Source organism: Podarcis raffonei, chromosome 5 (genome assembly GCF_027172205.1).
Source record: "Podarcis raffonei isolate rPodRaf1 chromosome 5, rPodRaf1.pri, whole genome shotgun sequence".
NCBI classification, from domain to species: domain Eukaryota; kingdom Metazoa; phylum Chordata; class Lepidosauria; order Squamata; family Lacertidae; genus Podarcis; species Podarcis raffonei.
The window spans coordinates 67583218-67598732 of record NC_070606.1 but is presented as its reverse complement, the minus strand read 5'-3'; the positions used below and the strand labels follow the sequence as shown (position 1 = coordinate 67598732).

Here is a 15515-nt window from a genome sequence, read left to right as displayed (position 1 = left end):
TCCATGGAGGTTTCAATTGAAATGCAAATAGCATATCAGAGGGGTGGGTTTTTGTTGGGGCTGTGAAAGGGGGAGGAAATGTTAAAGTTCCCCTCCCCACCCACCTCAGTTGACATCAGACACTGCTTGGCATTCCCCCTCTCAGCCAATTACATAACAAAACCATATATAGAGGGGATATCTAGCATGGTCCCTAGGGACCGGCTGAAAAGCAGCAATTTCTTGAGGGAAAGAGTAGCTGCCTTGACGCGGCAACTGTCTTGGGCAAGTGGCAAAAACCTTGTGCGCAGCACACAGAACAGTTACTGCATTTCTGCAGAACAATGAAGGATCCTATTTATGCCTGTGCAGCAGAAACAAAAGGGCAAAACCAGAGATCTGGCTTTTGCCCATGCAGGTTGGAACTGGTTCCTATGGTTGAGCAATGCTAAGGCAACCTGAATGAGCACAAGTGAGTGAGTGATCTCCCCTCTATTAGGAAGATAAATAACACAAACTGGTTGTGGAACTATAAGCACCCTGTACTTGCAAAGACATTAGACCCCCAAATACAAACAATTGCAGTATTTTTTATTTTTATTTTTTAAATTAATCGAAACATTCAAAACTTGAAAAGTACACCATTATGCAGGGGACTAATTAAAGCTGAGCCAAATATCCACCACCACTTTTGCAGGGCCATTGCCCCTTGCACAGTTCTTTTGGTTGGGGGCAAATTGTAATAACTGGGGAGGTGTCTTACCTTCAAACAAGAGATGGCTGAAGGTTTTTCTTTCTCTCACAAAAAGGAAAAGTCCTGCTGCCACTTCGAGTAGCAACTTGGCTGCTCTTAGCAGTCTGCTGGCCAGATTCCTAGGACATAATGCCCCCTGGGAATAATGCTTCATCATAGTGTAGTGTCATATCCAGGGGCATTCCTGGGGAGGTGGGGGAAGAGATGATAGTCGCCACTGGTAAGAGCCAAGTAAATTAGTAGGAGCTGCTTCTGTTCTGGTTACACCCACACAGGTAGCAGAATCAAGGGGTAGATTCCTGTAAATGATGGAACTGCAGAACCAGCACTGTTTCCTTTCCACTATTAATCACATTAACCCTCATTTGTCATTTTGTTGCCCATTAATCTGGTTAGATGAGTTCTTTGTAGTCTTGGGCCTTAATAACACTTGGGACTTAATAACACTGAATAATGCTTTTCCAGCATTTCCAGTATATTTTGATATAATTTCTGGATGTCATTTCCCCAGAATATCCAGAAATGCTTGTGGAGTTTGGAATTAGACAAATGAACTGAAGACATTCAGGTTCAGAGGTGCTTTGTCCCTGAATAAAGGTAAAGGTAAAGGGGGGGTGACCCCTGACCATTAGGTCCAGTCGTGGCCGACTCTCGGGTTGCGGCGCTCATCTCGCTTTATTGGCCGAGGGAGGTACAGCTTCCGGGTCATGTGGCCAGCATGACTAAGCTGTTTCTGGCGAAACCAGAGCAGTGCATGGAAATGCCGTTTACCTTCCCGCCGGAGCGGTACCTATTTATCTACTTGCACTTGACGTGCTTTCGAACTGCTAGGTTGGCAGGAGCAGGGACTGAGCAACGGGAGCTCACCCCATAGCGGGGATTTGAACTGCCAACCTTCTGATCGGCAAGTTCTAGGCTCTGTGGTTTAACCCACAGCACCACCCACGTCCCTGAATACTTGCTACCAAACAATGAAGGCTGCTGCTTTCCTATCTTGCTGGTGGGCTCCCCAGAAGGACTCAGCTAGCCAATGCAGGAAATAAGACGGGCTAGTTTGGACCTTTGGTTTGATCCAACACGTCCCTTCTTATGTTCTGAAATGGCTATCCATTATAAGAGGACACATTTTATAAATTAGGCTTGGTGTGTGTGTTTGTTTTATTGATGCTGCTCCTATACCAGATCACCTGACTGCCACACAGAAATGTAACAGGTGAAGGATTTCCAGTACCAGAGAAGCCTTGCCTACTGCATTTCTCTGCACAGACAGCTGTTAGAGACTTGGGAGTTGTGTGTGTGTGAGTGAGAGAGTGAGAGAGAGAGAGATGGAAACTTCATTATAAATTACATAGACTAGATTCCCCCTTGCATTTGTGTACACTAACTGCCACCTGCTGGTTCATACAATCACTACAACAGATTAGAATCCAAAGTATCCCTAATAAGCATACCTTGAAAGGTTCAGGAATGCGGGAGAGAATCTAGTTCCCCTCTGTTCCTTTCACATAGGGTTGCCATATCCCCCAAAGTGAAAATCTGGACAAAGATCCTTTTTTAAAAATAACAATTAAAAGGGAACTGACAAGTGACTGATCCTCATAATACTGACTGCATAATACTTATAATCAGAAATAGCCAAGATTTCAACAGCTAAGCAGGTCTTAATAAAAAAAAAAATTCTGAATGCAATACCATTTTGCATCTCAAACTGCTTGACATTTTGCTGAGCTGCTGCGGAGAAAGTTATTGCACTCAGCCATGTAGTATTTGACTACTATTCTAATACCTCTTTGTAAAAAAACAACAACCCTGCACCAAAATGGGATTTTGGTACCCATAAAATTAAATGCATTTGTAGAATTCTCCTGGTCATATAGTCCCAAAACCAGCTCCTATACAACTAAATAATTCTGATCAAGAAAACATGTAAATGGCCACTTTTCCTGGTAGAAAGACAAAATGCAAATACCTGCAACTTGCTAATCAATGGACACTTATTGTTATAAGAATTCTAAGGTGTCATAAATAACATGAATGTTCACAAGGAGACAAGGTAAACACACGTACAGTATATAAACCACATGTCTGGAATAGTACAAGAGAGCTATCCTGAAGCCATCTAGAGACTCTTAATGATGCCAAATATTCCTCTCCAGAAGGAAATGTTGTTGTTTAGTCATTTAGTCGTGTCTGACACTTCGTGACCCCATGGACCAGAGCAAGCCGGGCACTCCTGTCTTCCACCGCCTCCCGCAGTTTGGTCAAACTCATGCTGGTAGCTTCGAGAACACTGTCCAACCATCTCGTCCTCTGTCGTCCCCTTCTCCTTGTGCCCTCAATCTTTCCCAACATCAGGGTCTTTTCCAGGGAGTCTTCTCTTCTCATGAGGTGGCCAAAGTATTGGAGCCTCAGCTTCAGGATCTGTCCTTCTAGTGAGCACTCAGGGCTGATTTCCTTAAGAATGGATAGGTTTGATCTTCTTGCAGTCCATGGGACTCTCAAGAGTCTCCTCCAGCACTTTAATTCAAAAGCATCAATTCTTCGGCAATCAGCCTTCTTTATGGTCCAGCTCTCACTTCCATACATCACTACTGGGAAAACCATAGCTTTAGCAGAAGGAAATATCTTGGGGGGAAAACCACTCCCAATGGAACTTTTCACTTACAAATCCTGTCTTAAGGGCATATTTTGTGCATGAATAGAGTAGGTCTGGGACCTGGATTCAAGAACGAAGGTATTTACCATCTCAAAAGAATGACCTCTTGAGCAATGAGAGGATGAATGGGTGACATGATCAGCTGTATTTTGACTGGTTCCCACCAGTGGTGTTGCTATAGGACTTACTTATCTGCATTGCCCTGGGAACGTCAAACGTACCTGCCTCTGCATTTGTCACAGGTCTGCCTGGTTACCTGTGTAATTTTGGAAAAATTTGGTTGGTGTCAGCTGGTGTGGCTTGTAGATTTCTTGTGGACGATGCCTGCCTGCCACCAGTGTTTTTAAAATGAGGCCCCTTCCCCAATTTTCCCCCAATAATTCAGACCCCTGTGAACAAAGACTGCATTTAAAGAATGCACCAGAGTCAAACCTTCTTGCTGCAGAAAGAGCAGGAGCCTGACAATAGGATCTTAACACCTGACACCACTGTTCTAATTTGACCGAGAGATTTCTTGCTTGTCAGCAGGCAGTTTGAAGTGCTTTCATATCGTGCAGCCAAATATAACTCATTGTACCATCCACATCATATTTTCCCTTTGTCACTGGGACTCGGGGGGACTGGCTGCATCAGGAGCTGTACTAATGGGCAAGCCGGGTACATATAAAATATACAAATGTCAAAAAATGAAATGTTTGTATGGTTACAAATTCCCTGCAAAAGAACACAGTACAAAAACCTTACAACAGCAGCAGTGCTATCAAACATTAAATTCCAAATGTGTATCTGGCGATTTGACAAGTAGCCAAGGGGTGAGCATCTGAAATGTTATAAGGGGTTGGGAGACCCATTAGCAAGGGTCTGTAATCTTGCAAGAGAAGGCTACCTGTCCACTTGTCAGTGCAAATCAATCTGGCTGCTGTATGGCTCAGTCAGAAAAAAAGTGCCTGCAGAGCAAATGATTCATATAACTAATAAATGATAGTAAGTTACATAGATACTTAATAAAGTTACTTATTTCCTTTTAAAAAAGGGTTCTAACTAGCAAAGCACAGAACTCTTCCTTCCCCTAAATAGGTATTTATTTATTTAGATAAATATCTAGATACTCAAAGAAACAAAGAGTCAAAACCAAATGTAAAATTAAAAGACTGCTTCTTTTAATCCTATACCCACTTCCCTGGAAGTAAGCACTTTTGAACTCAATGGGACCAAATTCTGAGTAGGATTAAGTAGTGCAATATAAGATTGCACTGTTAAACCACTTATTTAATAGCAAAACATGACTGCTCAGAGTCAGAAGAAACTGCCTTTCAATTCAATGGGACTATCCCCAAGGAAATTGAGTAAAAGACTACAGTTTATAATTTGAAGGCTCTCTCTCTCTCTCTCTCTCTCTCTCTCTCTCTCTCTCTCTCTCTCTCTGTGTGTGTGTGTGCGCGCGCACGCTATATATTCCTCTGGTAACACAAAATCTAATTATCATTGGTTTGACAATTTTCGAGCAAGCCATCTGGTTCTTTTTAAAATATGTCTCTCTAAAAATAGAACACAATTAAAATTATCCCAAATTAAAAATGAAACAGGAAAATGATAGAAAGTGCATAGAATTAAATTAGCATGCTCGGTAGCAAATAGAAAGGACAGCATCATAACTGACAGCTCCACATGTCTCTTTGTGATAAGTGATTGAGAGACCCGGCCATTCTTTCCACTGCATTTCTGAAGTGACTGCAAGCAACTTAGGACATCATACAAAGAACAACTGGTAAGAGCCATTTTTTGTTAGAGCATTATACTACACCATTCAAATAGACAATCATTTTGTAAAGAAACTGCACACTTGTATTTTTATTTGGGAACCAGTTATTTAGGAAAGTTATCTACAGAATTGCTCGCTCGCAGTTAACAGCATTGTTCCATGTCCCCTGAGTGCTTGAATTAGCAGTCAAGAATGGATTCAAAATTAGTGCAGAAATGAGAAAAACTCATGATAAGAAAATTATTGTAGCAAGAAATTTGAAATCTTTCTGCCTTCTACTGGTTACTAACTTAGATTCTTCATGATTGTCTGCCAGTGTAGTTAACAGTGTAATCCCTATGCGAGTTTACTCAAGTCTGATTGAGTTCAGTAGGACTTACATTAAAGGGTACAGAAGGAAAAGGAGAAAGAGATACCGTACATTATATAAGCACGATGCTTAATTAGAGTTACCTGCCTTTCTTGCTAGACTACAATATTCAGCCAAACAGGTGACATATGTTATGCTAACTAATTAACAAATTTGGAGTGCCTCAGGTGAGAATGCCTGATGAGAGTTTTTAGCCATTCTAAGGAGTGTACAATGCATAGATCACTTACCTGAGCACTTTAGATTTCACTATACTAATACATTCTAGTTCTGCAGACAGTCCAGCACAATGATTGTGTCACACTGAATAATCTAAATGAAGATGGAAATTTTTAAAAGAATATTCAGACATAATAGATCTTTCTTTTGCACAAGGATATAGTACTAAGTGGCTTTAAGATTGCAGCCTCATCATTCCACAGCTCCACAATATTGTTTCGGAACAGAATACATTATCTTAGGCTAGTGCCAATGATAATTCTAAAGTCCAGAAATGTAGGAATATTAATTTTCAAAGATCAGGCTTGTTTTTGTCCTGGAAGATCAAGATAAATACTACAGTATATAATCCACCCTATTATACAGCAGCACTAATGCAACTAATGTAGTACTTTAAAGTAGACTTCAAACCCAGTTATGTTGCACTCACTCTGCAAATTTTCTATACAGCCCAAGCCTATGCACATTTAGTTAGATAATAATATAATTCATTGAGTTTACTCCCAGGTAAGTGAGCATAGAAATGCAGCCATCAACCCAATCCTATGCATTTTTACACATAAGTAGGTCTTCAGTTCCTCTCCAATATTTTGATATTGTTTTGCATTTTGCCTTCCTATCAGGAAAAGTGGGCATTTACAAGTTTCCTTGATCAGAATTATTTGGTTGTATAGGAGCTGGTTTTGGGACTGCTGTATATGACCAGGAGCATTCTACAAATGCATTTAATTTTATGGGTACCAAAATCCCATTTTGGTGTAGTGTTTATTGTTTGTTTGTTTGTTTGTTTGCTTGTTTGCTTGTTTTTACAAAGAAGTATTGGAATGGTGTGTGGAGTGTCCTTCCATGTTGATCACATGGCTGAGTACAAGAACTTTCTCCACAGCAGCTCAGCAAAATGTCAAGCAAAATGCAAAATGTTATTGAATTGCATTGCATTTTGCAATAGAGGCATACATTAAAAGGGGCGTCAAAATCATACAGGGTGGTAGTCAGAAAATATAGCAACTACAATCAAGATATGTCTGTTCTGAGTGCTGGAACCTAAATGTCTTTTCCTGAGTTATGTAGCGATAAGGACACTGAAGTGGTACAAGCACAACATGCCCAGATATGTACCCCACTATCTGCCAAGTTTTCTCTGCCACACATACTTTGAAGATAATGTTTCTGGAATCTAGAGGTCATTTCATTGTTTCATCCTCGTCCAGAGCTATTGGCTTGTCATAGTGTGGTTCACAGAATGCCTCTTTAGGTTATAAAACATACGTTCTTCAAATCCAATCATCCAGTCACTTTGGCCCCTGTCTGCAAAAACAGTACAGAAGCATGTATCAGTCAAGATGCAACTCTGTACACACTTACCTGGAAGTAAGTGCCATTTACCAAAGTGGAACTTCTGAGAAAACATGCACGGGGCAGAATTGAATTAGAATAGAGTTCCCAGGGTCTCCTGAGGGCATTTTGCTCTCTGGGGCAGAACAGCAAATACACCTTGCACCCCAAGTCAAGGTAGATAATATGCAAGTGACCAGTTAGGGGTTTTTATGGAACTGGCAGCAGGAAATCCCACAAGCGCCTCTCCCCCACCCTGCCAATAAAAATGGGAAAACAGCTAACAGCTTGCTGCCCTTTCATGATACCCCAAACCAGCTGCCTCCCTCTGCCTAGCCTTAAATGCTTCTGTATGTGGAGGATCTCCCTTAACGCTACAGCTTCAAACTGTGCCTTGAGTCTTCTGCTGATTGCAGTTACAGAACTGGTGCTTGATCTTCTGGTTCGGTGATCTTCATTTCATGTGACTTTCTTCTGCATTTTGTGGAGGAGCAGAAGGCAAACACTGCCAAAGCTCTCTGAGGCAGGAGCAGAGTCCCTGACAGCTGGGAGGATTAGGAAGAGAGATGGGGACAGCAGAGGCAGAAGGGAGTTTGGCTTCTCCAGAGTGGTCACTCCATTGTGGTTGAGAGGGGCTTCCTCACAGGGAACAAGAGGCTCAGGAATAAAGGCATGGGAGGCAGGACAGGCACAAAAAGCAGGAGACTCGCAAGGATGGAGCTCCCTGATCAAAAAGAGAGCCTGTATATAGGAGAAGGAACTGGGTGGGAATAACCCACTTCTGTCTAGCTGAGGCTGAAGGGGTCCAACTCTGCTTTGTTCCAGCATGGCAGCAAGTTCCCAAGCAGGACTGGATGGCAAGTCTGAAAACTGCAGAAAACAGGATTGAAAACACACATGCAGCAGCTTATGAGTTCATCCCTCCTTGAAAACTGGCTGGTTGCTGAAAACTGGCTGGTTCGCCTGCACCCTGTGAATCAACCTCCTTCCCATCTGACTGATGTATTTGACCATGCCCGCCAGTTCCTGCTAATGCACAGGGAGTTGAATCCTGCTTGGTTTGGGCCTACCAGCGCCGTAAAACCCTGTAGAAAGCAGGACTGAACTCCCTATGCATCAGTTGAAGTATGTGACAGGATGTGTGTGTTTTCAAGGTCGGCTTGAGCATTACTTTTCCTCACCCCTGCAGACCAACTTCAGCAGCTGAGTGAGGCAACTCACCTGTCAAAGTTGGCTCAAGGGTGTGGGGGAGATAATAAAAAGGTCTGCCAGATTAAAAAGATTTCCCACCCTTGCTCTGCTTGGTAGCATCCCAGGTCCAGCAGGCCTAGATGCCCCTCATTCTCCCCATCTGACTTATCTTGTATTCTCTGGCACTCCAGTGTTATGTTCCACCAGTTTATATTTAGTATTCCACCAGCATATCTGTCTTAGTGGTGATGAACCTGGCATTTTGTCAGCTGATATGGACTTCTGCCAAATCCGTTGGCAGATAATAAATAATACTACTAACAATAATAAAAAAAATAAAATTTATTATTTATACCCTGCCCATCTGGCTGGGCCTCCCTAGCCACTCTGGGCGGCTTCCAACAAAATATTAAAATACAGTAATGCATCAAACATTAAAAGCTACCCTAAACAGGGCTGCCTTCAGATGTCTTCTAAAAGTCTGGTAGTTGTTGTTCTCTTGGACATCTGGTGGGAGGGTGTTCCACAGGGTGGGCGCCACTACTAAGAAGGCCCTCTGCCTGGTTCCCTGTAACTTGGCTTCTCGCAGTGAGGGAACCGCCAGAAGGCCCTCGGTGCTGGACCTCAGTGTCCGGATAGAATGATGGGGGTGGAGACGCTCCTTCAGATATACTGGACCAAGTGTAGGATTGTACCCTAAATTATATAACTTACATTTGGTGGGTGGACACATAAATCTCATGCTAACTCTGAGACTCAGTCATTGTGATTGCCCTGTGTGAGCCAAGCTGGTTTTGTCTTTAGTTTGTCCCTTGTCTGACTCCAGTGTTTTCCCTGTGGATTGAAAGGTCAGGCAGCTACTCACATAAGTCTTTTGGTCCTAGATTTTCCTCTTCCTCAGCGATGTGCAGTTGCCCACTTTCCCCCAGTGTAAGCTCACCCCACCCCAGGTCCTTACACCCTGTGATGGAGTGGTAAACAGAGGAGCCACTGGAGTGCCTAGGATTGTGATCCCCATTAGTTGTGAGTTTCCTACTGTTCCTTATTACTACTCCTTTTCCTTAGGCAGTTCCTCATTATTTCCAGGTGCAACATGAAGCGAGGATCAAGCCTCCTCTTTTGCTCGCTGGTGCTTCTGCTGAAACTTTGCTGTTACCTTGAAGTGGTTGCTGAAGAAGACCCTCAACAGCCACCCAGGGGAGTCTGTGCCAATTGGATGTCAGGAGCACCAGGCTACCCAGGCCACCACGGAACTCCAGGGAGAGATGGAAGGGATGGAAAGGACGGGGAAAAGGGAGAGAAAGGAGATCAAGGTGAGCGCTTTCAGCCCTCCGTTCTATTCAAGCCAGCAATTCCCACAAGGGCCCCGGGAGCTTTAATGGGTTTAAATCTAATCAATTGGCAGGACTGAGATCAAAGGTTCACACATCACCGTGCAGGCCAGATGACACATGAAAGTACAAGAGGAAGAAAGAAAAAACATGTCACTGCATACATAATGTGATGATTGGGTTTCCTTCCCTTTATTTATTCCGTCATTTATTTTTAAACATGATGTCGTGCCTTTCAATCCTCTTCAGGACACCAAAGGTGCATTTTTTACATAAATGCTGTAGATAACAGTAGATAAAACTACTGAACAGAATAACAACCAGCACTACCAAAGCATAAAAAGAGGACAGCAGAAGAATCTGTAACCAATAAGCACCCAGGGACATATTCAGGACCAAAGTAGCAGTGAGTTAGGGGATCTGTGATTAGAATCTCCCTCCCCCCTTTTCTGATAATTAGCTTAAGGAGGGCACTTTGAAAATGACGGACATGGTGCTCTAGGAGAGAGTCTTTACACTTTCCTCCCAAATCCTTTCCCCCATTGTAAACCCACCCCAGCTGCTGTTAGCACCAGTAAGGGCAGACAGGAGCAATATTTTGTTTTATGTTTTTATTATTATATATAATAAACATTACTGTAAATGATAATAAAGGGTTTGAGGTGTTGGTGGGGTGTTTTTTTAAAAAATTGTGGTATATAAATTTTATGAAATACTTGTTTATGACTAGCTGAGCCATGGATCTCATCTGCAGACAGAAGTGGGTACATGAGGTTCCATCTCACCTTTGACCAAGGGCCATGTTTATTAGCTGATAATGATTAGGGTTAGGACATTCATTTGAACACTGAAAGAATGTTTGAGGGTCTTGTGAGCACACACTTTGTCCAGTTGCCACCTGGATTTTTAAAGGATTTAAATACCATACTTTTCCGTGTATAAGACAAGGTTTGTTTCTGAGAAAATAATCTCAAAAAGTGGGGGTCGTCTTATACATGGATAGTGCAGAGTGAGGGAGGGGATTGGCTGCTGCTGATTGTCAGCGGCGATTGTGCTGTCGATTGGCTGTTGCTGTGGCAACTGGGCGGGCAATTGGCAGCTGCCAATTGCGGTGAGCAGGCAGAGGATTTTTGTCTTCTGCGACCTGTGCAATTGGCAGCATTTTTAGGCAGGTGAGTGATTTTCATTAACCCCCTCTAAATCTCAACAACTCTGGGCAATTCCCCCCATTTTCTTAATTTTGAGTTCCCCAAAATAGGGGGTGTCTTATACACGGGGGCGTGTTATACACAGAAAAATATGGTACTTATGCCACAGCATAAGGAAGAATGGTAGGAACAGTTTTACTCTGTGCTATTTTTCTAGAAAAAGGTGCTGGAACTCACCCTGAGCGCCTCCCTCATTCTCTTAGAATAGCCACCCACCTGAGAGGTGCCAGAACTGAGTTCCGGCAAGTTCCAGCTGGGGGGAAAAAGCCCCGGGTTTACTTACATAAATATTTATACCCTAATGTCCTTCCACATGTTTCCAGGGCATTTCCCAAAGAATCAAAAGTACTCTTAGGACACTGAAACTGCAGTCTTCACATTCCTGAGCAGCTCATGAGAGTTTACTAGAACGAAAGCAGACCTAATAAAGCTGGAATTACTTTCGTAGACATGAGCTGCCCACACAAATAAGTTGACTCAGAATTTTGTTCTTGTGAAGGAAAGTGAGGCTGAAATAATCTTTTCAGCTGAGGATGTTTGGGTGAAACCTCCTGGGGATGCTCCACTCTAACAAAAAATCCATTTTCTTGGTAGGTGTACCAGGCCTCAAAGGGGACAGTGGAATTTTAGGATCAGCTGGTGTTGCAGGCCCTCAAGGGGCACCAGGAAGCCCAGGACTGAAAGGGGAAAAGGGTGAAACTGCCTCCAGGTATCAATCTGCCTTCAGTGTTGGTCTAACAGCCAGAGTCCCTTATGCCAATCTTCCGATCAGGTTTACGAAGATATTCTACAATGAGCAAAATCACTATGACGTAACAACAGGGAAATTCCGGTGCATCTTTCCCGGAGTCTACTATTTTGCATATCATCTCACCGTGTACGTGGCAGATGTAAAAGTTAGCTTGTTCAAGAAGGACACGGCGGTCATCATCACTTATGACAAGTACCAGAAGGACGACGTTGACCAAGCATCTGGTTCTGTCTTGCTCCGTCTGGAATATGGGGATGAAGTCTGGCTCCAAGTATATGGAGATGAAACAGACAATGGTATCTATGCTGATAATGTTAATGATTCTACTTTCATGGGATTCTTGCTCTACCCAAACTTGGATAATGGACAATAGAATATCAGGGGTGGGAGAGAGGGGGGAAATAGCCAATAATTGTTTGGATTTTCCTTGTAGTCTACTTGTCAATGCAAGGAAACACAGCAAATTGAATTTAGATGTGTTCAAAGGCGGTTCACACATGCATGTCCACTGCTTGAACATCCAGTGGTGACTTGTTCATATGAATGAGCCATCACAGATACAACCCACTGATATCCCTTCTTCACCACAGTGCATTTCAATAGAGTCAGTTCACACATTCAGCTGTTCAACATCAAGAGCATGTTAATAAAATATAGAGAAAGCAAGTGATATACATGCACATGTGATTCCGGAATCTGCCTGTACTCATCAAAGACACTTGCCCAAACCTCTTCCTTTAGAAATGGGTGTTATTTACTTACAGTTATACTGACAAATAGAGCAAACAATAAGCTTCAAAGAGAGGAGCCTAAAGCAATAGAAATTCAGTAATGAGGTGCAGCCATATAAGCATTGTTCTGCACAAATAGAAGCAACTAATGCTTGACAATATTACCATGATGTGGCTTTCAGAGTGATTTCTCATTAGATCTGCATTGCTTTCTCAGATATATTTTAATACATATTCCTGTTTCTTTAATGAGTTACGTGTGGCTTCGGCACCTTAGCATATGCACAGGATGTCTTTAGCACTTAAATAAGAATGAAGGTTTGCAACAGAATATTTGGAACCAAAATGTTACTGAATTACAAATAAAAATCCTGCTCACCCACAGTTCTATTTTTTTATTTCTTTTGTGCTGAAATTAGATGGCATATATATAATCTGATCAAACAATCTAAAGCAGGGGTCAGCAAACTTTTTCAGCAGGGGGCCAGTCCACTGTCCCTCAGACCCTGTGGGAGGCTGGACTATATGTTGCCATGATTATGACCCACATTTTTGTCAAAAAACCTTATTGGGACCAACCCCAACGTTGTCCAAATGTGATTTTTTGGGGGGAGGGGTGTGTTTCCTCATACACCCATGCTGCTTCCTTTGTGTTTTACGCGTTGACAGTTGTTATTTCTCTTGTAAGGCGGGGTGGGGGTGGGGGCTGAGGTAAATGTGCCATTCCTGTCAGCCCTGGAGAGCGTGTGCTCATGTGTGGGTGAAGGGAAAAGCCATTGGCCACGCTAAGTCAGGCCGGCGCCGCTCAAGCAAAAACGTTCTTTTCCCCACGTGAGGGAAGACGAGGCGGTGGCCGCTATTTACCTTTCCATGGCTTGCACGGTGTAGCTAACGAGTGGCCTCCCCATCAGAGCGCAGAACTGCTTCAGAGTGCAGCCGCCCAGGCACTCCCTGCTTCCTTTGGCGGGAAGCAGTGCCACCACAGACACCGGCGGGCGTCTCTCCCAAGGAGCCGCTGAGCCCCTGCTGCCACAACTGCCCTTCCTGAGGTCAGTCGCCGGCAGTTCCATGGTGGAAATCTAAACTGTGGCTCCTTTTCCCTCTTCCCCACCCCAGAAGAAAAGATTGCTGCGTGCACATGACGGACAAAGAAGGGGCTTGTCTCAAGCAGCCGCCCACCTCACCTTTGACCCCCAAGCCTGGATGAGTCGCAAAACCCATTGCATGCTGCCTGGATTCCCAGACCGTCCGCAGGCCAGATCTAGAAGGCTATTGGGCCTGATTTGGCCCACGGGCCTTAGTTTGCTGACCCATGATCTAAAGTACTATGAACTATACAATATTCACAGTGAAATAATAATAATAATAATAATAATAATAATAATAATAATAATAATAATAATATATTATTTATACCCTGCCCATCTGGCTGGGTTTCCCTAGCCACTCTGGGTGGCTTCCAACAAAATATTAAAATACAATAACCTATTAAACATTAAAAGCTTCCCTAAACAAGGCTGCCTTCAGATGTCTTCTAAAAGTCTGGTAGTTGTTTTTCTCTTTGACATCTAATGGGAGGGCGTTCCATAGGGTGGGTGCCACTACCGAGAAGGCCCTCTGCCTGGTTCTCTGTAACTTGACTTCTCACAGCGAGGGAACCGCCAGAAGGCCCTCGGCACTGGACCTCAGTGTCCGGGCAGAATGATCAGGGTGGAGACGCTCCTTCAGGTATACTGGACTGAGGCTGTTGAAACCAACGATACATGCTTGCTATTATTCCTTTAAAGAACATTTATCCTGGTTGTTAATGATTCAAAATATCTGTGTTGGTTTTTGTTCATCAGCTTCCTTACCATTCTTTGTCAGTCTTTCCCCACCGTACGGACATAACCATTACAAAATCTATTTTCTTTTGAGAGAATACCTATGTGTTGCCCATGTGTTTTCAGTTTTCTGTGATACATTCACAAACCTTCTCTCTCTCTCTCTCTCTGCCACACACAGAGCCTTCTGGTTAGCTACTTGCCTGACAGTCTTCTTTTGTGATAATAAGAAAAGCTTGTGGAAAGTTTCATTTTCAGCACAGTTTGCCCAAAGCTAACCGCATATCTGAATCCATCAGAAATGCCCTTGCAGGGAGAGAGTTACTTAACAGCCACAAAATTTAAAGAGAAAAAATGTCAACTTCCAATTTAGCAATGTTAAACATTACCTGTAATAATATCGAATGCAGCGAAGTCAGGAAGCCCCACTGGGCATATTAATGCAAAGAGCAGGAGGAAACAACCGCAATTAAACACAAGAGGACTAAGGATATAAAAAAGGGACTAGAATAATGACTTTGAAACATTTGTTATTTATTTAGTTCAACAATTTTTATACCACAGAATCGTAGAGCTGGAAGGGACACCAAAGGTCTTCTATTCCAACCCTGTGCAATGCAAGAATCACAACTAGAGAGTTTGGATTTGGATTTGGATTTGATATCCTGCTTTATCACTACCCTAAGGAGTCTCAAAGCGGCTAGCAATCTCCTTTCCCTTCCTCCCCCACAACAAACACTCTGTGAGGTGAGTGGGGCTGAGAGACTTCAGAGAAGTGTGACTGGCCCAAGGTCACCCAGCAGCTGCATGTGGAGGAGTGGGGAAGCGAACCCGGTTCACCAGATTACGAGTCCACCGCTCTTAACCACTACAGATGACTATCCAACCTCTGTTTAAAAACCTCCAATGAAGGAGAGTCCACCATCTTCCAACTTTGTCCATTCCACTGTTGAACAGCAATTGTCAGAAAATTCTTCCTAATGTTTACTCGGTGGGGTTCTCCTTGCACAGGCTCTGCCCCTCCGCAGCTGCACCCACTGAAAGGGTATAAGAACCCTAAATAAACCAATTCTGGAGCAGGATGGAGCAGGGCTAGTGATGGATCCAAAGAATCATAAGTCAGTTTAGTTCCTGGAACAGGGCCTGATATATGTCTCTGATTTGAACGCTTGGAGTTGGTGAAGCAAAATAGGAGAAAAATATCTTCTGCCATGGACAGCAGTGGAGAACTGACTGCTCCACACACTCCACACAGTTAGGATTGCCTGTAAATTTTTAAATTGAAACCTCTGAAATTGTTAAAAGATCATTGACCTTTTTAAAAAGCGCAGGTAGAATTACTGTACAGTGTTCAAAACAACTATAAGAAATTACTCTTACTACATTGCGTTTTCACAGTTCAAGC

At 43.1% G+C, this 15515-nt stretch overlaps 1 protein-coding gene across 2 annotated transcripts; it reads left to right on the top strand.

The window, feature by feature from the left end:
• The first annotated feature begins 4905 nt into the window (after positions 1 to 4905).
• ADIPOQ (adiponectin, C1Q and collagen domain containing) lies at positions 4906 to 12671 on the top strand. 2 transcript variants are annotated; one of them, XM_053389952.1, is made up of 3 exons: positions 4906 to 5157; positions 9332 to 9579; positions 11400 to 12671. In XM_053389952.1, the coding sequence occupies exons 2-3, from the start codon at positions 9360 to 9362 to the stop codon at positions 11927 to 11929; spliced, it is 750 nt and encodes a 249-aa protein (XP_053245927.1). In that variant the 5' UTR covers positions 4906 to 5157; positions 9332 to 9359; the 3' UTR covers positions 11930 to 12671. The 2 variants fall into 2 exon arrangements, with proteins under 2 accessions (XP_053245927.1, XP_053245926.1); XM_053389951.1 differs by having other exon boundaries at positions 4908 to 5157; positions 9353 to 9579.
• The last annotated feature ends 2844 nt before the right edge of the window (positions 12672 to 15515 follow it).

Excerpts from the sequence above, each read along its gene's own strand:
- ADIPOQ (XM_053389952.1), top strand. The coding sequence starts at position 9,360 with ATGAAGCGAGGATCAAGCCTCCTCTTTTGCTCGCTGGTGCTTCTGCTG. Across the intron at positions 9,580-11,399 it reads GGGAGAGAAAGGAGATCAAG|GTGTACCAGGCCTCAAAGGG; the intron begins GTGAGCGCTTTC and ends TTTTCTTGGTAG.